The following is a 27428-nucleotide window of genomic DNA, read 5'->3' on the forward strand; positions in this document are numbered from 1 at the left end:
CTTATGCATAACAATCCATTCCTTCTTGTATTTAGCTGTGACATTCTGGTTATGGTTATCTTTCCAGACCTGAAGAAGAGTTTTGTGAAGTTTGAAAGCCTGTCTGTTCCGCCAACAGAAGTTGTTCCTATCTATCTATCTATCTATCTATCTATCTTGGGATTCCCAAGGTATTTAAGAGATATGGGAGTTAGGTGCACAGGTCACCTTTGCTGGAATATGCTCCAAAACATGTTTTAAAGACCCCGCCATTTAAGGTTTTGTTTTTGGTCCATTTAAGTGGCCTTCCTTGCCAGTTCTCATGAGTTTAGTGCCAGTTTCAACCTATTTGGAATCTTCATATGTTCTCAATCTGCATCTGCAGGGCCAGTCCTTACAAAACTCCTCAGGTAAGCTATAGCCACCTCTGACTGAGGTGTTTCTGTGGATTCTGTGCTGAGGACAGATGACATAGATTGGCTGGGGATCCTTTTCTGTCAGCTAAGGGCACTGATTTCTCAGCTGCTCAGGGGAATTACACTGAAAACACTTTCTGGGGCCCTTTTCGTTCACAGGAGGCTTGTGATGGGAATTACTAGGAGAGGAATGTTTCTGGAGAAGTGAGTGGCTAGCTTCCCAATCACCCTACTTTTTCCCAGGAGTAAAACAAAATCCCCCCTTTAAATGGGGTTTGTGTCCTCTTTCTATGTCTCATTCTCATTAGATATCTGGATTTGTTCAAAGGCATTAACAGTGTAGCCATCTCAGCTACTGATTTGACAGATTTATCCTGCCGACACTGTTTTACATCACCATTGCATAGACTCAAGAAATGTTGTCAACCAAAGAGATCAAACAATTGTTCAAAAATTTCAACGCCTTTTCCCTTTGGCCATTTTTCTCCTTAGATCACAGCTCTTTGCTAAGAACAAATCATGCCAAAGCAGCTTGATTTCCTTCTTTGACAAGGTAAACGATTTGGCAGATGAGGGAACGCAGTGGACGTAATATACCTGGACTTCAGCAAGGCTTTTGGCACAATCCCAGAAGACATTCGGATAGGTAAGCTGGAGAAATGCAGGCTTGGTGAAACTACCATGAAGTGGATACCTAATTGGTTAAACAACCACAAAGAGTATCTATTAATGAAATGATGTCAGATTGGAGGGAGATCTCAAGTGGGATTCCAGAGGGATCTGTTCTGGATCCGGTGTGGTTTAACAATGATCCAGACGCAGGAATAGAGAGCATACTGATCAAATTTGCAGATGACACAGAGCTAGGGGCATTGCCAACACTTTCAAGGAGAGAGCTCAAATTCAGAGGGATCTTGCTAAATTGGAGAACTGGGCTAAAGACAACAAAATGAAATTCCAAAAAAAGGCAAATAGAAGGTGTTACACTTAGAGAATTAAAAACAAATGCGCAAATACAGAATGGGGGATAACTGGCTTAGCAGCAGCATGGCAGAGAAAGATCTGAGAGTTCCATTTTTAAAAAGGCATTGTGTAAAACAGGTAATTTAACTCTTGGTACAAAACTAAAAACAAATAATGATGTTTGCTAAATTTACAGAAATGTGTTAAATAAAGAAATCTGCATGCATGTTCCTTTCAATTGGTGTCATCAAAGTTTGTTTGTTAAAACTTTATTTGGTTTAACAGCATTTTGACTTTCTTAAAAAAAAATAAGGAAAAGAGTGTGGGGAAAAATCACCTTCTTATCTCTGGTATAAAGTGTCAGGTGTTTTACATGACCTTTTTCTTTTAAGTTAGCATGTGTGTGTGTGTTTTGTGTAAAGTGTGTCAATTTAGAGCTTTCCTTACAGGCTACAAGTTTTTAGAGAAGTTCTGCTTTACACAAAATGTAAAAGGCTGGCATATTTGATAAACTTTGCTGGCTTTAACAGAATTTAGACATTAAAGTTCGACATTAAAGAAAAAGGATGTGGGGGAGAAACAGCTTGTCTTATCTCTTCGCAGCTGTTTTCCGTAAGCTGTTTTTATTTTAAGTTAAACTGTGAGTGCTTAGTATAAAGTGTGTCAGTTGAAATCTTCTTAAACAGCAGTTTTCCTTTAGGCAAAACTTAAAAAAACTAAACAATATTTTTAAAGGTTCTCCAAAAACTTGTGTTACATACGGTGTTTGACTCTTCATTCTTTGTTTAAAGAGATGCATTTTGAAAACCGGCCACCAGTCTGTCACTGTCTGAAGTGGCTCACAAGTGTGAGCGCCTGTCTCAGGCCAGCCTGGCAGAAAATAGGGCAGATACCCCAAACTGGTGGTATGTTTTATAATTAGATTTCACCTTACCAGTAACAAATGTATCACCGGGGCCCCCTTTCCTCACCTCCTTTGTCCTCCCACTGGCCAGAACAGGCTGGCTTCCAAGATGGTGCATCCTCCACCTCTCTGGTGGCATATCCCTCTTGCCATCCCTTCTCCCATGATGCAGAGGTGCGGGCTTGAAGAGAGGGGTCTCCCACATGCCAGAGGAGACTCTACCCACTGGGCTAGCAGTCATGAGGGCATTCCTCTTTCCCCCTCCCTGACTTCTTCCAAGAAACATGTTTGGCTCCCCACTCCAAGAGAGGGTTCAGAGCTGAGCGTTCCAAGCCAATTAGATTTCACCTTACCAGTAACAAATGTGAACCCATGGATCACTATACCAATCTTGCCATGGCATCACAGACACTCCCCTTAGACTCTGGAATCTATCTTACCACCCAAACAAACTGAATTTTGTGATAAAAGGTTATTTGAAGCAAAAATCACACTGCATCCGATTTCTCCCGGTCCCAAAAGACCAGTCACTTGCCCCAGATCATTTTGTACTCCCGATCTTACACCAAAGACAATGGTGGCATCCATAGCTATAGTACACTAATTATGGGTTTATTAGGTACTGTGACAGGGCCAGACCTGATGGCTACAGGACAGTAGTGGAGGGGATCTATATTAGCCCCAGAATTAACAAATCCCTGTTCCCTGGTTGATCCAGCTGGGGCTATGCTGGGGTACTTAGGCCAATTAGGCCAGCTGAGGCCAATCAAGGAGCTTGCCCCAGCAGTTAAAAGCCTCCCTGTCAGGCAGACAAGGGCAGCTGGAAGGGAGTTAGGAGGAGAAGCTGAGCTGAGCTGAGCTGAGCTGAGCTGAGCTGAGAGGAGCTGAGCTGAGCTGAGCTGAGCTGCTACGCTACGAGCTGCTACAGGACTTGGAGCAACCACTGCCACATACTACAACCCCAAAAGTTACCAGAGACAAGAGGGGGCACCTGTCTGGCCACAGCCAGGGACTCAAGGCACAGGCCTGAGGGAGAACCCCTCCCCACCCAGTTCCAGGAAGCAGACTGTGAGCAGTGGGGCCAAGAACAGGCTACCTAGGGAAGGGAGTAAGTCACGGACTGGGCAGTTTGGAGACTACTCCACACAGGGTCCCTGGGTCGGGGCCCGGGGCAGAGGGCAGGACCAGGCCCCCCCTACTCCCACCCAGGTGTATCATAGTCGTAGCCGAAAAGGGCACAGTACCCACGAAAGGGCTGAACAAGCCACCCTCACCATAGTAAGAAAAGGAAATGAGAGTTATTGAGAGGTTAAAGTAGGTAAATATAATAGGTGAGTCATAGTTTGTAGATCCAAATGGTGGACTACCACTTTCCCAAAAGTCTTTTTCAGGGTACCCAGGTTGTCACTGGGGATCTCCACTTTTCATCTTGCATTCTTTCCTGCAAGAGTCCAAAGAGTCCGGAGATCTTTTTTTTAATCTATATTTATAGCTCGTGTACACAGAAAGCAAGCTGACAGTGTCTCTACCCATGTGGGCTTTTCCTTTGATGGGGAATGCATGTAGTCTTTTGACCACTGGTCATCACTTTCTTTGAACGGTTAAAGTCCTTCATTATCATTTCACAAGCTATCATGATGAGTACATAGTGACAGGGGTATGAACAATGTAAATGTTTGCTATTATATTATAACAGAAGCAGATAAGTGAAAACAATGCAAGAAACATTCCACTTGTTTTCATGAAGTTTAAACATCAAACACACGCTTACACAAACACTTTGATCTCTAATAATACACAAGTGAATTGGCCCGGTATGTGGGTATATACTCTGGCTTGACCTGGTCTGCCAGCATCACAACAGGTCAAAAGCTACGCCAACTGGGGTGTTGTGATTGGCTCAAGAAAATATGTTCCATGATGTTCCTATAGAACAGCTCCTGACATGGTGTGACGACGTGGAGATATTCTTGGGTTTTTCTCTGAGTGCTGTGTGTGTGCCTCAGTTCCCCCATATGTTGCTCATGCATTTCAATGGTGGGGCGTGGTTCGTGATCATTGCAGAGGCCATGAGAGAGCATATGGGCCTTCCCCAGTCATATGTACACAAACAGTGGCCAGGACCCCCTGCCCTGGGTCAACCAAGCGGAGACAGGAGGGGGTAGAAACCTTGTCCAGGACGAAGACAAAGGACTGGAGAGGGGAAAAGGGATGGCTTGGGGGTGCGTAGCTGGTGGGAAGGGCAGTCCCCCATAAGTGGGCATGGGAGTAGGGCCTGTGGATGGGCTCTGAGGCTCCCTATTGGTGACTGCTGTAACTTCTAATTAAGCTGCTAACTAGGTCTTTCTACGCTGTGTTCCTGAGAATTAATAAACCCTTGTTATTTCCATCCTGGCTGTGAATCGCTTCTGGAGGCAAGATGGGGTGTACGGCACCTTTGGGGGTGTGTAGGAGCGCCCCAGGGTCTCCTCCAGGGGGAGTCATAGTGGGAGCTCATGAGGAGCAGGGGGGATGACCCCTCTGAGACCAGATTGAGGAGGTGGCTGCACGGGTGCGTGGAGACCCTAGGGGGCAGAGTCTGAAGCACTAGAGTCCTGCCTGGCTGTGTCCTGACTGGTTCCAGAGCACGGTTCCTGGGGGAGACATAGCCAGTGGCGCTCAACCTATTTCCCACTGTGGGCCCCATATGCAGCTCTCTCTGTGTTATGTGGGCTGCATCCACACAAATCCAGTGTGGCCCCGAGGATGTGACACAGGCTGAAACTGTGTGCGGACTGGGCACCAAGTGGCCCGCGGTCCACAGGTTGAGAACCACAAGTCTAATGGAGCTAACTGCTGCAGTGAAGACAAGCCCAAATGACTTGGGAGTTAACTCTCATTGATTTTCTATGGAACCTAGATACATAGATTTTTAAGCCCAGAAGGGATCATTAGATCATCTATTCTGACCTCCTGTATAACAGGGGCCATTAAATTTCATCCAGCTATCCCTTTACTGAGTCCAGTAACTTGTATTTGATGAAATCTTATCCTCCAGAAAGGCATCCTATCTGAATGTGAAGCCATCAAGAGAAAGTGAATCCACCACTGCCCTTGGTGCTGATAGTTTATCACCATCACTGTTAAAGGAGGTGCCAACTTTTTTTATCTGAATTTGTGAGGTTTGTGATTCTTGCCCTTGAGTCTCATTTTTCAAAGTTTAGGCTCCTAAGCCACACAAGAAAAATTTACCCATGAATAAAATATGTATAAATTAATAAAAATGTAAGAAACCCAGGTTGTCCATGGGCTATCTATGGTCAAATATTTAATGCAGTTCTTTGGAAACATTGTGTGGTTTCTTCATGAAAAATTTGGAAGCAGAAAAAAAGTAAAATTACTGTATGCATCACTTGGACTAAATTATTCATCCATCTCTATGGATGCTAGCTTTGTTAGACCTTGGTATGACCTTTGTATCAGCTGTGTTAACCATTTTGTGCTTTAATTTACAACAAACAATGAGACCACAGTGAAACATATCAACCTGTTCTAGTACTGAGGCTATAAGGTAAATAGGAGAAGACATTATGGATCATTTATTTAATATTCAGAAGGAAGCAGGGTTGCAAAGTTGCAAAGTGTTATTACCACACAGTACAAAAAAAATTGATTTGGCATGTAACAATCCATAAAAATTCATCATTCTGAACAACAGGCCAGAGTGAAATTGTGTAAAACTTGTGGCAAATCTGGAGTAACATCATCAGCTTTAGTAAAGTTACTCCGTGTTTACCACTGGTGTAAATGAGGTTGAAAAATAGCTCAATATCTCTTGCTCACAGCTGGGCACCAATTTCCTTTCTTATATCCTTCCTTTGCAAATTAGAAAAACCCACAGATTCATTTGTTTGCCAGGCAGAGATAATATCGTGATTCTGCAAAGTGCAAATTTCCGTTAGAGTGGTCTTAGGTAAGCATTGACAAACCATCATGTACGTATATGTATTATTAAAAAATTATCTCTCTATCTACCCTAGGAAATTTTCCTAACTCATCAATGGGGGCTAGCTAAGTACCTTAAGTATTGTGACTCTGTGAGAGAAAAAAAAAATAGATACACACTCCAAGTAAATTGCTAACATCCCAGAGCATAATCAAAAACCACTCTAAATCAAGTGGGAGTTACAACTGCAGAACCTCTTAGAGTCATTTCATTTTCTCAGGATTTGCCGAAAAAACACCTGGATTTCATCAGTCTGACCCTGTAAAGTATATGCAGTTTAGAGCTGGTCACACTTTTTATGATAAAAAAAAGACCAGTAAAAGAGATTTTATAGAGAGTATTTAAAAAAAAAGTTTTGCAACAATATTTTAATTTATCATTAACAAAAAATCCCAACACCCCATAAACCATTTTTTCAGTTTGTGTCAATGGAAAGCAGAATTTTTTTCAATTAAAATAAAGAAAATATATCATGGAAAACTTTCACTGATTTTTTAAATTTGCTTTAAAGTTCATTTTTGTTGATTTTTTCACATAGAAAAACTCATTTCCTTATCAGTTTTAACTCTTTTTGCTTTAACTTAAGGAAATCAGCTTGTTTTTTCTGAAGACAATGAATATATTGACATCATTACCAGGACCTTGCTTGAGTCTGTGTTTCCCAGGACATATGTGCGGAGATTGACTGCGGGATCATGACAATGTAGCGAACACTTTCTTTAGGAGTCTCAATGTATTGGTTCCTGGTTGTATATAACACAATTATTAAGGTCTTCTAAAAATGGTAGTCACAGGAATGAGGAGCAGATGGAAACATCCTTTTGCCTCCTGCCAGGGGAAGGGATTCTCGGAATGGTGGAGATGATACAAATATAGGATGTCAGTGATAACCGAAATTAGGGCCCTGGAGGACAGGATGAAAGTTAAAAGTTCCATCAGGGGGGCATCACTGCAGCAGAAATTTATCACAGGGGTTAAATCACAAAAGAAATGGTTAATTTCAAAGGATCCATGGAAAAATAATTGTGATATGAAAGATGTTCTAGCTGGAGGCAAAAGCTACTATTAACAAGGCTTGAATTCACAAGGGTTGAATAATGCAGTGTTTTACATATCACTAAATGCCAGTCGTAAGACATCACTGCTAGGAGAAAACACTGTGTAGCTGCAAAGAAAGTAGAGAAATAAAATGGTGTCATACAGTCCCTAACAGAAATGGTTCTGTTTCCAGTCAGGAAACTGGACAGCATCCTGGGCAGGATGGTGGAGGAGCAGCAGGTCTCCAAGCAGGACAAGTTCCCCAAGAAGAAGTACATGGGGGTGTGAAGATGCCGATCAACCAAGAAGTACATGGGGGCGTGAAGATGCCATGATGAGGATGTTCCTGGCCACACTCACAATGTAGATCACTAGAAATAGCAGAAAGAGAAGGATTCTTCAGCTCAGATACAGTTCCAGATCCCCGGAGCATGAATTCCAAGATGGACGTTTGAATTCCCCAAACCCTTAAATATAATTTGTAGAGCTCTGAGTTTATTCCAAACTGTTCGAAAACCCACTCCAGATTTCCTCTTCCCCTGTTCATCCTAAACCAACGTTTCAGCTGAGAACATAAAAGCTGTCTGGAAGGATAAGATTTTGACTCCTAGAAATATTGTGTCTCCTTTTCTACAAGATTATTTTAAAAAGTCTATTTATCTGTTGACCAACATAATACAATGACAGTTCAACCTATGTATGGAGGGGAGAAGTGAGCTTTATAATACCAGCTTCCAGAGCCACTCAACGGGAGTTAGGGTCAGATTTTCAAAGGTGACTAACGAAGCACATGTTCTCCCACCTTCCGTTGAAAGCAATGGGTGTTATTCCTATTGAAAACACCACTAGGTGCCCATCCCCTTCTTTAAACCTAAATCCCTTTAAAAATCTACCCCTTGAGAGGCAGTAGCTAGGTTGATGGAAGAATTCTCCTATTAACCTTGCAATGTACATACAGGGATTTAAGCCAGTTTAACGATGCTCATTTTTCACACTCCTGAGTAATGTAGCTAGGTCAACCAAAGTTTTATGTGTAGACCAGCCTCAGTTCTGTAATGCAATCAAGAGACTGTCTCGTCTACCTTGAAAACAAAGGGTCGTTTCTTCGGTGGCTCATCAGGCTTCAGACATATCTAGGGCTATGAGCCTCGATGAGTGATCCTACAAAAGTCAACAAACTACTAAAGAATCCCCATGGCATTGGATGCCTTGAATGCCAGTGTCAGTTGGTGGGGATCCAAGAAGCTTAAAATAACCAACCAATCTTTCAGTGCCCTTGCAGGTAAACTTCATTGAATCACAGATTTAGGATCCAGTACAGATATCATTACTTAGCACCCCTTTTCTGCAAACCCTTCCATCCTTTCTTGAGTAGTCCTTTTCCAGGTGAGCTGTACCCACCAAAGACATTGAATAAAGGTCTGCAAAATCCATAATATATTTTAAGGGCAGGATGAATCAGTTTAATGGGATCTTCAGCATAACACAGGGCAGTGTATTTCATCCACAGATTCCTGCATCCAGCTCAGCAAACTATGCTGAACTGGAATGTGTCATTCAGAAAGGTATCCAAACTTGACTTTGGCTGGCATTTTAAAGAGAGCTGGAGGGAATTAGTGCTTGATTCTGACTGAATCTCAGTGGGATTTGGTCACGTAACTAAGGTGGATATTAGGGCTCCAAAGACGGAGAATATGGCCTATCATTTGTCAAGATGAGGGTAAAGCCGTTGATCCTTTCCTGGAAAAAGTCCCGTAGTAGTTCTGATGTATATGGCTCTGTAACCAGGACTGTAAGACAGGATCTATGGATACAGTGCCTAGGCTTGTGGAATGCCCAAGGATATACTGAGGTTACCAACTGTCAGAGAGTATTGGAATCTGCTAAGGGGACAACACTGGTGCACCGCTGAGCCAGAAATGTCAAAAGCTCTTCTCTTTCTTGATGCTCCTATGGCTGTATGGAAACCAGGCCCTAATCCACCTCACTCCTCTACTGAATTTGTCTGTGTATTCTTCTTCAAAGCCCTAATTCAGCAAGGTACCTATGCACACGGTTCTGCTCTACTCGGCAAAATATGCCTGTTTTTTTTTAACTTGGCAGGCTTAATCTGGAGAGAAGAAAGCTGAGGAGCACTTGCTAACTGTCTCCAACTACGTGAATGGTGTTATAAAGAGGACGGGCATCAGTAGTTCTCCATGTCCAGTGATGGTAGGAGAAGAAGTAACGGGTGTAATCTGCAGTGAGGGAGATTGAGGTTCAATAACAGGGAAATCTTTCTCTAAGGCTATTTCAGCTCTGGAACAGGCTTTCAGAGGAGCGGGGGCGGCGGGAATCCCCATCATTGGAAGTTTAAAAAAAAGAGTTTGACAAACTCCTGTCAGGGGTGCTCTAGGTTTCCTTGGTCCTGCCAAAGCGCAGGGCACTGCACTTGATACCCCTTGAGGTCCCTTCCAGCCCCACATTTCTAGGATTCTATGACCAGCTGTGGGAAAATGAAGGGAGTGGGAAATGGGACCTTTTCCCCTCTACAGGGTGAGGCTCCCTTCTGGCCGCAGGGCGGGGCACTGCCTGCCTCAGCGGAAGGGGAATTGGTTAAAGAAATTTTCCTGCCCTAGGTGGCACCAGTTACATTTTGGCCACAAGTTGAGTGGCTCAGTGGGGCTTGGGAATGGGCTCAAGGGTGGCTGGTGAACTCTCAAGTGGGGCATAGCATAAGACACTGGGGCTGCCCCACACCATAACTTCCCTGTAGCCTCACACCTCTGGGACGGCTTCATCCTTCCCCCTAACTCCCATCCACTTCGCTCTGGCCCCTGAGCTCCCCATCTTCCCTTCTCCCTGGCCATGGGGCTCATGCTCTGCCCTGTCCCTGCATTCGCCATCAGCCCCAGGCTCCTGGTGCTTGTTCACCTCCCAAACCCTTAGACCTCACCCTGCCCTCCCCCGAGCCAGAGCTGCAGATGAACTAGCTCAGCAGAGTGTCTCTTCCCCTGCCCTTCCCACATCTCTCCCTCCTTCACCTTTGTCATTGTTTCCTCCAGCTTATCTCCCCTCCATAGTGCAATCAGGGGAAGAAATGATGGGCAGATGGCCAGGGAGATATGGGTGTCACATTAAGCAAACAAAGCGTTTCATGAGAAATACCTAAGAACTGGGAATAAAAGGAAATAACCTGCCAAGTGGGCTGGGGAGTGGAGAATCAACAGGTGTGTTGGCCAAGATGTGGGTTTCAAATGGCTCTGCCGTTGCTCCTTGATCCCACCTTTCAGCCCCCACTAGGCAAACCCGTCAGAACAACCTTGGACCATGATCGGATCAAGGTGCGTTTCTGCCAGCCCTGCAGAGCAATCTCCTGAAGCTGAGGGATCCCCGGGAAAAGGGCCCTTCATTGCAGTTGGACAAGTGAAGCCATGATACTGGCCTAGTTCCCTTTCCTCTACCCCCACTGCCTGCGTTGGGCACCCAATGAATTCAACTGGGGTCGTGCCCCTGGCTGTGCGTCAGGCCCTACATCCACAGGGGAGTGTGTTTTTAATCCTGTTTTGAAGACATGTGGGTGGCTTGTCCAAGGCCCAGTGCTTATTTTAAGAACACTAACACACAGGTGAGCCGGCCTGGTTATTTCCAGTCCATGTTCAGTTGTGGCCTAGATGCTTTGGTATGAGCTGGCGCCCGGTCTGCTGGAGTCACACTTGGTATCACTTGAACCTAGGTCCTCTTGTTAATGAACTGGTTGTACTTTTACCATAAATCCATCTCTGTGCTGCACCCTCTTCAAAATGGGGTTATAAACATACTCCCTATGTCAGTGCAAGGCCTGATACACAGCCACAGGACAGACGCCAGTTGGTTTCACTGGGTTGCCAAGGCAGGCAGTGGGGGCTAGTGTCACAGACTCCCAGGACCTGTGCTTTCTCCGCTCCTTATGGCCCCTGGGAGAGGCTCCCTTCAGTTTCACCTTCTCGGTGATCACACACTCTGTCTCGGGGTTAAGACCTACGCTCCACCATCTCCTGCAACCGCACCTGTCTGAGCCTTCAGCACGTCTGTCTCTCATTGTGGGCCCCCTTGGGGCGTCAACTCGCTCTGGAGCCCTGGGACCTCCAGAGGGAAACATGCAACCCCGATCTCCAGACTTCAGTGACTCTCAGCAAAAAGAGAAGGCTTTAATGAACACAGCACAGGACACTCTCAGGGCCTTGAAGCTTGGACAGTCTCAGTATAGTCCGACTGGGCCTGTCCCAGTCCACATGGGCTTTGGCTGCTCTTTTCCCCCCATCTCAGGATCCCCCTCCTTCCAGCTGACCACCCTTTCTCCTCTTCCCTTAAAACCCCTTTCTCTGTCCTTTATTCTTCTTTTCTGGGTAAACAGATCTCTTGAGTCCCCTGTCTCCCATCCAACTGGCCAGAACCATCTGTGACTAACTTCCATATCACCGGGGCCCCCTTTCCTCACCTCCTTTGTCCTCCCACTGGCCATAACAGGCTGGCTTCCAAGATGGTGCATCCTCCTCATCTCTGGTGGCATATCCCTCTTGCCATCCCTTCTCCCATGATGCAGAGGTGGGGGGCTTGAAGAGAGGGGTCTCCCACATGCCAGAGGAGACTCTACCCACTGGGCTAGCAGTCATGAGGGCATTCCTCTTTCCCCCTCTCTGACTTCTTCCAAGAAACATGTTTGGCTCCCCACTCAAAGAGAGGGTTCAGAGATGAGCGTTCCAAGCCAAGGGAGGCATTGAACTCCCTGTGAGGGACAGCCCGCTCCTCGGCGTCTCCCAGCGAGAGCTGGCTTCCATAGATCCCGTTCTTAAACGTCTGTCCCTCCCCACTTATTGCAGCTGGGCCTGAGCACCTAATTCAGGCTTGGGGGATGCCAGCGTTTTTTTAGGCACCTAAAAGTTAGGTGTGGTGTCTCTCAGCCTAAGGGCTGGTCTACACTGAAAATATACATCAGCAGAGACGTAGCTATGCTGGAAATATACTCTGGTGTAGATAGCACAAGGTCGACCTAGCTACTGCCCCTCGGGGAGGTGGATTACCCACAGAACCCCTCCCATCACTGTCCTGAGCATCTACACTGAAGCCCTGCAGCTGTGCCCCTGTAGCATTTTAAGTGTAGACATAGTCTATGTCCCTTTGTGAACTTAGTCCTTTGTGCTTTCACTTACTGTGGAATAGTCAGACCAGGAGGGAACAAAGCGGGCCTATTTCTAGCACTGAGGCACACAAGGTGAAAAATGATGAGACATTCTAGTTTATTGATTTAATATTCATCACACAGAAGGAAAGAAGGTTGTAAAGTGTTGTTGTCACACACAGCAGAAGAAAAATGATTTAAAAATTAACAAGCAATAAAATCTCACCAACAGGCCAGATTCTAACCTCAGTGTAAGTGAGCTCCAGAAAAATCTCTCCACATTTACCAGGGGTATATGTAAGATTGTAAGATGGCTCACAGCTGGGCACAAATTTCCTTGCTTACTTTCTTTCCCTTTGTAAAGTAGGAAACCCGACAGATAAATCTTGCAGGCACATTTGTTTGCCAGACGGTTGTTTATGGCTCTGCACATTGTACATTTCTGTGTTAGAATGGTGTCATGTGATCGCTGAGAAAGCAACATTTTTGTATGTGTGTCTTACAAATTCTATCTATCTATCTATCTATCACTTTCATCATAATCATAACCTTTTTAACATGAATCTATTGATTATTGATATGTCATCAAACCTATTATATATGAATCTATCTTTCTCTCTATCATTATAAACTATCATATAAAATCTAACGTTCAATCATCATAACCAATTTATATGAATCAATCTATCTATTCTCATTGTCATCTGTGGCAAGGTGGGCTTGTTTTGCCCCGTGGGTCTGCGCTCCTTACGGCTATGCCGGTGGTGCGGCTGGGTGGGAGCAGGGGGGGGGCCCGGTCCCGCCCTCTACCCCGGGCCCCGACCCAGGGACCCTGCGAAGAGTAGCCTCAAACAGCTTAGTCCAAGGGGCTACTACCTTCCCTGGGTCACTCTTCTGTAGCCCCCCCGGCTTGTGGCTCTCCTTCAGGCTCTCCTCCGGTCTCCACACCTTGCAGCAGCTCTGCTCCGCTCCGCTCCGCTCCTCTCCTCTCCTCTACTGACTCCACACCTTGTAGCAGCTCTACTCAACTCCCTCTCAGCTGCCCCCATCTGCCTGACTGGGAGGCTTTTAACTGCTGGGGCAAGTTCCTTGATTGGCCCCAGATGGCCTGATTGGCCTAATTGCCCTGGAGTGGCCGCAGCTGGATCACCCAGGGAACAAAGATTTGCTAAGCCTGGGGCTGATATATATGCCTTCCAGCACCCTCCTGTAGCCGTCAGGGCTGGCCCCGTCACACATCATAATCTATTTATATGAATCTATCTTTCTCTCTATCATCATAACCTAGTGTATAAGAATCTCTCTATCTATCTATGAACATTTTACCAAATTAATCATCCCGCAGCCAGGGTGACATTCCCAAAGGGACTTGGCTTCTAACTGCAATATTAGACACCTGCAGTTCCATATTAGGTCCTACTAGGATTCACCAAACCCCACTCAGCTGTCGCTGAACCCTTCAGGCGACTTATCTCAGTCAATATAGCAGAAAGGGGGAGTCTGAAGCATATGACCTGATGTAAGCCCCAAACAAAATTCAAGCCCTGCTGATATAAAGCAAAGTTAGCAAGAGTTAGGCTATGAGGAAAAGTCAGGCCCTGTTACAAAGCAGTTGCCTGCTCACAAGTTCAGTGAACTTGGCAAGAACAAGGCTAATATTGCAGAAGCACAAACACACTCAAGAAGTGTTAGGCAAAGGACACTTGCATAGCCACATTCCAGAAGGATCATGCCAGAACACCCCAGTCCCTAGCTGCGGTATAAATGCACTCCCCAAAGATGATACAGGGACAAGCCGACCCCTCCGAAAGATAAGGTCAGGCTGGCAGGGTGATGGATAGAGATGTTTTGATCAAACCAACATGTGCAAGGGTGAAGGATGTTATAAAGAGGACATGGATCAGTAGTTCTCCATGTCCACTGACAGTACACAAATATAGTGCCCAACTTCAAAAAAGGGAAGAAAGAGGATCCAGGGAACTACAGCCATTGGCCACTATCTTTGAAAACTCGTGGTGATTGGGGTAGGTCCCGGACAATTGGAAGAGGCAAATAGAGTGCCCATCTTCAAAAAATGGAAGTTGGAGGAACCTGGGAATTACAGACCTCTCAGCATCATCTCAATCCCTGGAAAAATCATGGAGCACATCCTCAAGGAATCCATTTTAAGGCTCTTGGAAGAGAGGAAGCTGATCAGGAACAGTCAAAATGTATTCACCATGGGCAAGTCATGCCTGACCAATCTGATTGCTTTCTATGAAGAGGTGACTGGCTCTGTGAATGTGGGGAAAGTGGTGGACATGATTTATCTTGACTTTAGCAAAGCTTTTGATACAGTCTACCACAGTATGCTTATCAGCAAGTTAAAGACGAGTGGGTTGGATGCATGGACTATAAAATGGATAGAGAAATGGCTAGATCATTGGGCTTAACGGATAGTGATCAATGTCTCAATGTCTAACTGGCAGCCGCTCACAAGTGGAGTGCCCCAGGGGTCGGTCCTGGGGCCGGTTTTGTTCAAAATTTTTATTAAGGATCTGGAGGTTGGATAAGATTGCACCCTCAGCAAGTTTGCAGATGACACTAAACTAGGGGGAGTGCTAGATACCCTGGAAAGTAGGGATAGGATACAGAGTGACCTAGACAAATTGAAGGTTTGGGTCAAAAGAAATCTGAAGAGGTTCAACAAGGACAAGTGCAGAATCCTCTAATTAGGACGGAAGAATCCCATGCACAGCTACAGACTGGGGACCAACGGACTAGGCAGCAGTTCTACAGGAAAGGACCTGGGAGTTACAATGAACAAGAAGCTGGAGATGAGTCAGAAGTGTGCCTTGGTTGCCAAGAAGGCTAATAGCATATTGGGCTGCATTAGGAGGAGCATTGCCAGCAGATCACGGGAAGTGATTATTCCCCTCTATTCGGCATTGGTGAGGCCGCATTTGGAGTATTGTGTCCAGTTTGGGCCCCCCACTACAAAAAGGATGTAGAGAAGTTGGAGAGAGTCCAGAGGAGGGCAACAAAAATGATTAGGGGGCTGGAGAACAATACTTATGAGAAGACTCTGAGGGAACTAGGTTAGTTTAGTGTGCTAAAGAGAAGAATGAGGGGGGGTTTGATAGCAGCCTTTAACTATCTGAAAGGGGGTTCCAGGAAGGATGGAGCTAGGCTGTTCTCAGTGATAATAGATGACAGAACAAGGAACAATGTTGCAGTGGGGGAGGTCTAGGTTGGATATTAGGAAAAAGTTTTTCCCTAGGAGGGTGGTGAAGCACTGGAATGGGTTACCTAGGGAGGTGCTGGAATCTCCATTTTTATAGGTTTTTAAGCTGTGGCTTGACAAAACCCTCACTGGGATGATTTATCTGAGGTTGGTCCTGCTTTGAGCAGCGGGTGGGACTAGATGACCTCCTGAGGTCCCTTCCAACTCTAATCTTCTATGATTCCATGATTCTAAGATGTAACGGCTGTGATATGCAGCGAGGGATATTTCGGTTAGATGTTAAGGAAATCTTTCTCTCTCTAAGGCTATTTCAGCTCTGGAACAGGCTTCCAAGGGAGATGGGGGAATCCCCATCATTGGAAGTTTTAAAAAACAATTTTGACAAACTCCTGTCAGGGGTGCTCTAGGTTTCCTTGGTCCTGCCACAGCGCAGGGGGCTGCACTAGATACCTCTTGAGGTCCCTTCCAGCCCCACATTTCTAGGATTCCATGACCAACTGTGGGAAAATGAAGGGGTTGGGGAATGGGACATGGATCTTTTCCCCTCTATGGGGTGCTGGCTCCCATCTGGCCGCCAAGCGGTGCACTGCCTGCCTGAGGGGAAGGGGAATTGGTTAAAGGACTTTTCCTGGCTAGGTGGCACCAGTTACATTTTGGCCACAAGTTGAGTGGCTCAGTGGGGCTTGGGAGTGGGCTCAAGCGCGGATGGTGAACTCTCAAGTGGGGCATTACAAAAAAACACACCTTAAAATCCCTTTAGCCTCACACCTCTGGGACGGCTTCATCCTTGCCCCTAATTCCCATCCACTTCCCCTTGCCCCTGAGCTGCCCCTCTTCCCTTCTCCCCGGCTGTGGGGCTCATTCTCTGCCCTATCCCTGCATTCGCCATCCACCCCACGCTCCTGGCGCTTGTTCACCTCCCAAGCCCTTAGACCTCAACCTGCCCTTCCCCGAGCTGGAGCCACAGTTTAACTAGCTCAGCAGAGTGGCTCTTCCCCTGCCCATCCCGCATCTCTGCCTCCTTCACCTTTGTCATTGTTTCCTGCATAGTACAATCAGGGGAAGAAATAGAGCCTGGCCTGGCAGATGGCCAAAGAGATATGGGATGTGACACTCAGCAAACAAAACCTTTCATGAGAAATTCCTAAGAACTGGGAATAAAAGGAAATAATCTGCCAAGTGGGCTGGGGACTGGAGAATCGACCGGTGTTTTGTCCAAGATGTGGGTTTGAAACAGCTCTGCCTGTGCTCCTCTATCCACATCTACAGCCCCCGCTAGACAAACCTGGAGACAAAAGCTCCGAGCAAGGTGGGTTTCTGCCAGCCCTGTAGAGCAATCCCCTGACGCCGAGGGATCCCGGGGAAAATGGTCTTCTGTTGTGGTTGCAGCAGTGTTTTGGCACAAAAGAAACCACAGTCCCGGCCTACTTCCCTCTCCCTTACCCCCATTGCCTGCTTTGGTGACCCAATGAAATCCACTGGGGTCACGCCCCTGGCTGTGCATCAGGCCCTACATCCACAGGGGACTGTGATTTTAGTCCCGTTTTGAAGAAATGTGGGTGGCTTGTCCAAGGTGGCAGAGGGTGTGCCTATACTGCAGAGTCCTCCCTGGTTCTGCCACGTTTTACCCCAGTGACTGCTGCACGCTGCTAAGGGTTATGCCCCCTCCACCCTGTGTAGATGCGGAGAAGGAAATGCCAACGAGGCAGCAGAGCGCACCCGGGAAATTTGTCCCTGCTCAGCCATTAAGGCTGGTCTGAGCGGGATGGATCACTCCTCAGGTGCCAGAAAAGCATCTCAGTCCAGCCCTTCACCCCTGGCTCTGGCCTGTCACACAGGGGTGCTGGGTCCATAGCTGAGGGCTTGGTCTGTAAACCAGGCCTCATGGATTTGATTCCCTCGAGGCTAAGGGGTTCTGATCTCAAGGGGTTCCCCTCTCCACGCTGATGGGCTGTGGACACCCAGTGGTCCTACACTGAAGGTAAAACCCTGCCATTTGTGTCAGACTTTTCGCACTGAGGCCCGACTGACATGCCGAACATTTCAGCATAGACATCTCTGTTTGACTGGCGCAGCGACAGGGGCCGCCCTGCACACGGCCATGTAATGAATGAAAACATGAGTGGAAAATGGAAATCCTGTAGTAAATTATGTAAATTTTTATTAACTAAGAAAAAGATAGAAGAGAGTTATTGACAAGGTCAAAGCAGGTAACGTACACACACGTGAGTTACAGTCTTGGCTTTCAAAGGGCGATAGAGCTCCTGTAATGTGCAACCTCTGTAGGTTCTTTAAGGCTATCTCTGGCGAAACAGCTGGGGCTTTTTTGCTTATGTTTAGAAGTTTTTGTGTCCTCCCAAATCTCAAGCACCATAGAGACCCCAAAATCTCCTTATCGGGGATTTTTATTCTCTTCTCCCCAGAGCCTAAGCTGATGGGACACATGTTCTTGCTTGTCTCTCCTTCATGGGTGTAGGGGGAGAAATCAGCAAAGTCCTTTGTCCTCTGAGGTTTCACAATGGATTATCTGATGTCTATGGGCCTTCTTTTGCTGGGCAGGAGGTAATCCCTTCTTGGGCAAACCAGCATTTCACATTTGCTAATGCTTCTCTCCCAACTGGGTTTACAGTTCCACAGCTAACACTTTTGCAATTACAGGGTCAATACTTAAATATGTTTAAATATCACCCTACAGCATGGGCTATGGATGTTATAAATGACATTACTGCATGCAGAAATTTAAAGGCATTTCATGAAGTGTAAACACTAGACGCCATTTAATAAATCCAAGGCTTATTTTAACAATACTAACACACAGGTGAGCCAGCCTGGTTATTTCCAGTCTGTGTTCAGTTGTGGCCTAGGGGCTTTGGCATGAGCAGGGGTAGGCCCCAGCACTGTGATTTAGGCCTAAACCAGAGCAGGCCCAAACCATAGAAACGTATTTAAAGCTTAAGGGTTAATCCTCACACTGAAAGAAAACCAAAACTGGGCATTATGGATAGAGATGTTCCGGACACATTAATTGTTTGTTCATGCCATGCCAAGCTCCACTATGATAATTGACGGCTTAAACATATGAGTGGGAACATCTTGCCTGAACATTTTGTGACTTAACATATATGACACATTGGGGTCCTGTTTGGAAACATCTATGTATAAATGTTGGAATATCCTGAAATCTAATTGTGATAATTTACAAGTGCAGAAAAGTGCCCAATGCATATCAGGAATGTAATAGATGTGTAAATCATGGGTCAATGGGACGGCAAATAAAATTTCTTCCATTTCCTTTTAGTAAAATTGGTATTAATAAAATTGATGTAGGTATAAGAATGTTATTATGTTAGTAAGTATAAAATAATATACCAATGTAATGGAATAAAAATGTAATGATTTTTAGTAAGTATAAATGAGAAGTGCATGCAGTCTGCTGAACTAAGACGGCAAGGAAGTAATTGCTGAGATAGTGGTTCTCAGCCTCCAAGGGCAGGAAGGAGAGAAGATGCTTTTGTTTAAATAACTTTTACAACCCAGATGGCTGAAAATCAAGATAACCCCGGAAAACAGGGGAGTTAACACCCAAGAACAGAAACAAGACAAAGAGTGAAACAAAAATAAAAAAATAATAAAAAAGCTGTCACACTTGCAATATCAAATGTAATTAACAATGCCATCAAACAAAAAAACTATCTATCTAATATAACAAAATCCATAAACCAGAATAAAAATAAATTAAAAAAATTAAAAAAAAAAAGAACCTGGACTTTGGGCTCGTTCTGCAAACCCCAAGGAGCATCCTGTCGTGACCGACAGAGCCTGGCTCCATCCTTGTGTCTGAATCACCTGGCCAGTGATTCAGCTCGAGCAGCACAGGTGCTGGTAATTATATCCCACCTGCAGAACTGTGTGTGTGTGTGTTTTAGGCAATAGCTTTTTAAAAAAAAATTCTATATTCATAAAAAACGTGGCATACTGCCTTGTCCCCTGAATAAGATCCTGCTGTTTATTTCATAAGTGTAATATTGGTGCCTGGTCTGCCAGAGTCACACTTGGTATCACTTAAATCTAGGTCCTTTGGTTAATGAACTGGTTGTTCTTTTACCACAAATCCATCTCTGTGCATAAGTTGCACCCTCTTCAAAACGTGGCTATAACCATGCTGCCTTTTCCAGTGTAGGGCCTGATACACAGCCACAGGAAAGACAGCAGTTGCCACGGCAGGCGACTGGGTTCCCAAGGCAGGCAGTGGGGGCTAGTGTCATGGACTCCGAGGACCTGTGTTATCTCTGCTCCATAAGGTCCCTGGAAGGGGCCCTCTTCCGTATCATGGCCCTTCTCAGCGATCACACGTTCTCTCTCGGGGTAAAGGCCTGGGCTCTGCCACCTCCTGGAACCACACTTGTCTGACCCTTCAGCATGTCTGTCTCTCGCTGTGGGCCCCCTTGGGGACTTCACTTGTGCTGCAGCCCCGGGACCTCCAGAGGGAAACATGCAACCCCGATCTGCTGACTGCAGTGACTCTCAGCGAAAAAAGAAGGATTTAATGAACACAGCACAGGATGCTCTCAGGGCCTTGAAGCTTGGACAGTCTCAGTACAATTGAAAATCAAGATTTTATGTTTTTTTTGTTTTTTTTTTAAGATATGCAGCAAATTAGAGAATTGGTCTCAATTCAACAAGATGAAATTCACTAACGACAAGTGCAAAGAACATCACTTAGGAAGGAAAAATCGAATGCACAGCGATAGAATGGGGAATAACTGGTGAGGTGGTCGTCCTGCTGAAAAGGAGCTGGGGGTTATTGTGGATCACTAATTGAATGAGTCAATGACATGCTGCCGCTGTGAAAAAGGCTAATATCGTTCTGGGGTGCATTGACAGGAGCGCTGTGTGTGAGAGGCAGGAGATAACTGTTCCCCTCTTCTCGGCACTGGAGAGGCCACAGCTGGAGTGCTGTGTTCAGTTCTGGGCACCACGCTTTAGGAAACATGTGGATGAATTGGAGAGTCCAGAGGAGAGCAACAAAAGTGATCAAAGGTTTTGAAAACCTGACCTATGAGGACAGGACTAAATATGTCCGGTTTCTTCAACTGGGTGGATTTAGTCTGGAGAAAAGAAGGCTGAGGAGCATTTGCTAACTGTCTTCAACTATGTGAAGAGTGTCAGAAAGAGGACTGGCATCAGTAGTTCACCATGTCCACTGACGGTAGGAGAAGAAGTAACGGGCATAATCTCAGCGAGGGAGATTTAGGTTCGATGTCAGGGAAATCTTTCTCTAAGGCTATTTCAGCTCTGGAACAGGCTACCAAGGAAAGTGGGGGAATCCCCATCATTGGAAGTTTTAAAAAACAAGTTTGACAAACTCCTCGCAGGGGTAGTCTTGGTTTGATGGGTCCTGCCACAGAACAAGAGGCTGCACTAGATACCTCGTGAGGTCCCTTCCAGCCCCACATTTCTAGGATTCTCTGATCATCTGTGGGAAAATGAAGGGAGTGGGAAATGGGACCTTCTCCCCTCTACAGGGTGCTGTCTCCCTTCTGGCCGCAGGGCGGGGAACTGCCTGACTCAGGGACAGGGAATTGGTTAAATGACTTTTTCTGCCTAGGTGGCACCAGTTACATTTTGGCCACAAGTTGAGTGACTCAGTGGGGCTTGGGAGTGGGCTCAGGGGAGGCTGGTGAATTCTCAAGTGGAGCATTACAAAAACCCCTGGGGCTGCCCCACACCATAAAATCCCCTTAGCCTCACACCTCTGGGACATCTTCATCCTTGCCACTAATTCCCATCCGCTTTGCCCTGGCCCCTGAGCTGCCCCTCTTCACTTCTCCCCGGCTGTGGGGCTCATGCTCTGCCCTCTCCCTGCATTCGCCATCAGCCCCAGGCTCCTGGTGCTTGTTCACCTCCCAAGCCCTTAGACCTCACCCTGCCCTCCCCCGAGCCAGAGTCGCAGATGAACTAGCTCAGCAGAGTGGCTCTTCCCCTGCCCATCCCGCATCTCTGCCTCCTTCACCTTTGTCATTATTTCCTCCACCTTATCTCCTCTGCATAGTGCAGTCAGGGGAATAAATGGAGCCTGGCCTGGCAGATGGCCAAGGAGATACGGGATGTGACATTCAGCAAACAAAGCCTTTCATGAGAAATTCCTAAGAACTGGCAGGGGCCTCCTTCAGTGTCACCTTCTCGGTGATCACGCAGTCACTCTCAGGGTAAAGACCTGGGCTCTGCCACCTCCTGCAACTGCACCTGTCTGAGCCTTCAGCATGCCTGTCTCTCGTCTTGGGCCGCCTCAGGTCATCCACTCTCACTGGAGCCCCGGGACCTCCAGAGGGAACCATGCAACCCCGATCTCCAGACTGCAGTGACTGTCAGTGTAAAAAGAAGGGTTTAATGAACACAGCACAGAACGCTCTCAGGGCCTTCTAGCTTGGACAGTCTCAGTACAGTGCAACTGGGCCTGTCCCAGTCCACATGGGCATAGGCTGCTCTTTCTCCCCAGTCCAGGATCCTCCTCCTTCCAGATGTCCACCCTTTATCCTCTTCCCTCAAAAGTCCTTTCTCTGTCCTTTATTCTTCTTTCCTGGGTACACAGATGTCCTGAGCCCCCTGTCTCCCATCCAACTGGCCAGAACCGGCTTCGGCTGCCTTCCAGATCACCGAGGCCCCCTTTCCTCACCTCCTTTGTCCTCCCACTGGCCAGAACAGGCTGGCTTCAAAGATGGGGCATCCTCCGCATCTCAGGTTGCTAAGTTCCACACTGCCCACGCTGTTGTCTGAGGTCCAGCATCCTAGGCCACCTCACACCTGGTCCTCCACAACAACAAACACCCTTTCCTACCTCCTCATTAAACAAACACACAGGGAAATGACGACACATGCCCTCTTCATGCAAACCATGAAGAACGTAAAAAAAATCCCTCACTCCAGCATAGCTAGAGGTAAGGACCTGGGCCAGGATCATACCCTCACTTGTCCCACCCACTGCTGCACCAGAAAAAAATGCCCTTTTCCGCAGGATCCCTCGGCATCAGGATTTCACTCTGCAGGGCTGGCAGAAGCACACTTTGAGCTGATCACAGTCTGAGGTTGTGTTGCCGTGTTTGCCCAGGGGTGATTTCCAGCTCTGAGCTCCTCAGAAAAGGATGAAATGAAGAGCTGAGTGGAGAAGGAGGCAGCAGAGCACATGCGGGAAACCTGTCCCTGATGAGTAATAAAGGCTGGTCTGAGGGGGATGGATCCCTTCAGAGATGTCAAGAGAAGCTCCTCAGCCCAGCCCCTCACCACTGGCTCTGGCCTGTCATACAGGGGTGCTGGGTTCAGCACCTGGCTTGTAAACCAGGGCTTGTGGCTTTGATTCCCACTTGGCCAAGGGGTTCAGCTCTCAAGGGATCTCCTCTCTGCGCTGATGGGCTGGGGACACACATTGGCCACAGACTGGATGGTGAAACCTTCTCTGTGTCAGGTTGTTCACACTGAGTCCCGACTCACATGAAGAGTGAATCAGCCTGGTCACCTCCCTGTGACTGGCAGAGTGACAGGTGCATCCCCGCACACAGCCATGTTGTCAGTGTGCAGTTGTCAGCGCAGGCTGCGTTGTCAGGTGCTGTCGCAGCTCTGCACAGGTAGCCGAGACGGTGCTCACGATCGAATGAATCGACACGACCACGGATTCGCTGAGCAATGAAGGCACCTGGGCCAGGTTTATTGCAGCTGAAGCACAATGAGAAGCGATGTATAGAGTATGTACCAGTATATCAAATATGAGTGCTCCATTACAATGGACTCGGCATAACTTAACAGTGGGACTTTCCGTTATCCCCCTAGGCCGGACGATATCGGTCCCTCTGACTCCCTCTTTTATACACTGTTACAGACAGTTCCATTCTGCCCCTTCGATGTAGGGAGCTGCCATCCTCTTGACATAGTCTGATACCACCCCTCACCTTGTACTGGATGGTCTGGGCAAAACAACTCTATTTGTCGTCTTATCAGACATTTCTATCCATCAAAGTGTCATTTCAGGGGCTCAGGTAGCTCTTGTTATCTCTTTGCTCCTAGTACCTTCCGTCTCTGCTATATATTTTTAGATAGTAGTAATGGTGTGATAGTTGTAATGTTTGGAAATATGTGTGTTTGCAGTATCAGCTCTTTATCGTTTCAGTGATATCGTAAATTCCCAGCCTGACGCCTGTTTCCTTTTCTTTATCACAGACTTGAGCAACCTTTTGCCTTAGCCTGTTATGCTAGGTTTCAGGCCTCATGCTCTCACTTTCTACTAGACCATGTAATGAATGGAAACAGTTCTCAGAGTTTTCAGTTCTCAGACATTAAGGTGCACAAGAGACTCTCATGTGTGGGGACTAGATAATTAGGACTGAATATTAGGATTGACAGCTATCGATGGACATGTGAGGGCAGCAAGGAGGGAACCAAGGGCAGGGCTAGCAGAGGGTTGAGAGTTGGGAGTGAGGGGTGCCAGCAGAATAGGGGGGCCCAGGGCTAGGTTAGCAGGGGCTATGGATTGGGATTAGAGATCACTGGATTTAAAGCTCACAACTTGGCCAACACTACTGTGGTTTCTCTACTCCCCACCCCAGCGCACAGCTTATCTCCTTTTACTCCCAGTTCTTAGGAATTGCTCATGACCTACTTTGTTTGTTGAGTCATATCCCACATCTGCCTGGCTTCCTGCCCAGCCGGGCTCCATATAAAGGACACCAAAGCTGGAGGAGTCTCAGCGACTTTCATTTCAGCAGAGATCTGGATCCAGCTCTCCAACAGGAGCCCCAACCAACGACTGGGTGAGTTGATGACCCAGCTGAGGACAGTTGCTGAGGCATCTGTAATATTCAGCTTCAGGGTCGGCTGATGTTCACCTGAATTCAAGTGGCTAAACTTGGAACAGCTGGGATACCCGATACTTGGTCTCTAGCCCTAGCTCTGGGAGGGGAGTGGGGTCTAGTGGTTAGAGCAGTGGTGGTATGAGACTCAGGCCTTATGCTTATAGGAAAGAATATGCCATCTAGTTACTAAATAGAGAATAAGAATATTACTGTGTAAGGCTCCTTCACTGGTAACAGATCCTGCAGACCCGCAGAGAATTATACCTGGAGCATAACAAATTGGGAAGGGTGGGTTACACCCAGAGCACTACGGACTGGGAATGGGTGACCTGAGCTCTTGAGTGTGAATTGGGTACGAGTAGGTGCCTTTCCCTCGGAGCCCAACGGATTGGGAAAGGGTGGGGGTGCCTTAACCGGGTTATGCCTTGAGCCCTATGGATTGGGGTGAAGGTGGGTGTCCTAGTGTGCGGGTAACAATTCGAGCAGTGGGCTCGGCTGACCCCACTATGGCTCCTCTGAGAACTGGAGCAGGAGTTTCCACCCGTTTAGATCTTACCTCTGAGCCGCAGAATTTCAAAATGCAAAGCGGGTGAGAGGGTTGGGTCAGTTCACAGGGAGAGGGAGGCTACGGCTGTCTGCTCATTTGAAAACGTCTCTTTGAAGGGCAGTAAAATAAAGAGGCTGGGTTGAGAGAACACGATCACCAGAAGGCGACATTCAGTGTCCTATGCCGTGCAAAGCTGCCGTGACCGTTCGACTAGCGCAACTTGGGTCCCCTGCAGGATACTTGTAATCCATTGGAACCAAGCACACGCGCTGCTATTCCTGGAGAACTTTGGCTGGGATTTGGAAAGGGGCGTAAGGGAGTTAGGGGAATCTCTTGTGTGATTTGGGCACCTAATTCTGAGAGGCCCCTTTCAAAATCCCAGCTCAGCTCCCCCGTCTGGCAGACTCATAAACATCTGGGGATCAGCTATGAGACAGATGGGTAGCACATGCTGAAAGATGGGTTACAAACAGGTTCTGAGTGTGGGGGTGTCTCTGTGGATTAGTGTTGAGGGGGGATCCATTGTCTAACCAATGGGGAAATTTGAGACCATTCCTTGCCTTGCTGCATCTCTGCCTTGCCCATTTTCACAAGACGCCCTGCAGAGCTGGGGTGTTCACACTCTGAACCACCCTGGCTGAATGTCCTCCTACCAGAAAAATGAATAGATTTATACATTTTAAAGCCAAAAATGTCCTTTGATCATTTAGTCAGACCTTCACAGGCCAGAGAATTTCACCCAGTTCCCTCTGTACTGAGCCCAATCACTTGTGTTTGCTAAAGCATCTTCCACAAAAATATCTAATTTGGTTTGGAAGCCTCCAGAGATGGAGAAGGTGGAGTTTTTCCCCTTGTTCATTTCTTCCAATGATTACTCATCCTCTCCACTAAAAACTGCTGCTTTATTTCTAATTTGAATGATCTAGCTTTATTTTCCAGCCATTGCTTCTTTCTCTGCCTTAATCCATGTGATTAAAGAGACTTTGAGTATCTGGTGTTTGTTCTTATGAATGTTCTCATATACTTTCATCAAGTCACCTCTGAGTTTTCTTGCAGATAAATTAGCAGATTGAGCTCTTTAATTCTCTCACTCTCAGACATTATCTTCAGCCCTTCAACCACTTTTGTGGCTCTTTCAGAAGCACAGAATCATAGAAGATAAGGATTGGAAGATAAGGATTGGACCACAAGAGGTCACTAGTCCAACTGCCTGCTCAAAGCAGCACTTCCTTTCTGCACCTCCTATTTATCAACATCCTTTTTGAAGGTGGACCCAGAACTGCAGGCAGTATTTGCAGTATTCCAGGATCAGTCCCATCAATGCCATACACGTGGGCAAAGTCACCTTCCTGCTCCTACAGTCTAAAATGGCTAGAGTGAAACAACTGCAGAAGTAAAGAGAAAAAGAGGGTTTAAGATCGATCCATTTATCTGCCATATAAAGAGATCCAGCATTGCTGTTTCCCATGAGAGAGCTGAGGACAAACAAACAAAAAAAAAAGGTTGAATACAGAGTTGTTGCTGTGTGGGTCCCAGGATATTAGAGAGAAAAGGTGCGTGAGGTCCTATGTTTTATTGGCCCAATTTACGTAGGTGACAGAGACGAGCTTTCGAGCTTACACAGAGCTCTTTTTCACGTCTTGAATTTTCTCTATCTCACCCAGAGAAATTGGTGCAATTTCTGGTGCAAAAGTTTATGCTGCAAAAGATATTATCACACCTACTTTGTGATTCAAAATAATAGTCGGCTGTCAGAGTCAAGTTCTCAAGCTTTGCATAAAATAAAATAAATCAACCATTGACTCCTTATCAGTCCAAAGTGTGTTACACTGATTACATTGCAGGTGTGTTAAAAGAGATTTCAAAGTGAACTGATACCATGGCTTGAGTGAGGTATAAAAGAGCAAACATGACACTGTAGGTAAAAGAGATAACATGGTCCTCAAATGGATAAGGGGGGGGTGTATCAGTGATGAACCGGCAGATGACTTAGCCCGTGTATAAAGTGTTGGTGACACAGTTCCAATATCCCCATTTGAAAACGGATGTTATCAAATAGGAAAAACTGCTTTAGTGATGATTTGTGGTCTGGAGAAAACTGCCTTGGAGTGAGAGATTAAAGAAGATCACACTATTTAGTTTATGCAAGATGAGGTTGGCAGATGTCTTGATGGTGATCTCTGGCGGACTACCTGGGGGAGATCACTTCAAACAATCAGACAGATTTCTAACGTGATAGCAAAAGCACAGAATGAGACCCAGTGACTGGAAGCTGAAGCTAGACTGATTCAGACAGGAAATAAAGTGGACATTTTTAAGGGAGGGTAACTAAACATGGGGATAACTAAGATTGCGACTGGGCGCATTCCCCATCACTGGGGTCTCTAAAG

The 27428-nt window shown here is 46.5% G+C and overlaps 1 protein-coding gene across 1 annotated transcript in view; it reads left to right on the plus strand.

Annotated features, from left to right (window-relative positions):
- The first annotated feature begins 7462 nt into the window (after window positions 1–7462).
- Window positions 7463–27428, plus strand: part of LOC137144882 (cytosolic phospholipase A2 gamma-like) — a 51022-nt gene continuing 31056 nt past the window's right edge. The window contains exon 1 of the mRNA XM_067535368.1: window positions 7463–7567. Coding sequence (XP_067391469.1) covers window positions 7463–7567 — 105 coding nt within the window. The remainder of the gene's footprint in view (window positions 7568–27428) is intronic.

This window comes from Emydura macquarii, unplaced genomic scaffold (assembly GCF_026122565.2).
Source record: "Emydura macquarii macquarii isolate MOO-44397 ecotype Brisbane River unplaced genomic scaffold, CSIRO-AGI_Emac_v2 contig_3487, whole genome shotgun sequence".
NCBI lineage: Eukaryota > Metazoa > Chordata > Testudines > Chelidae > Emydura > Emydura macquarii.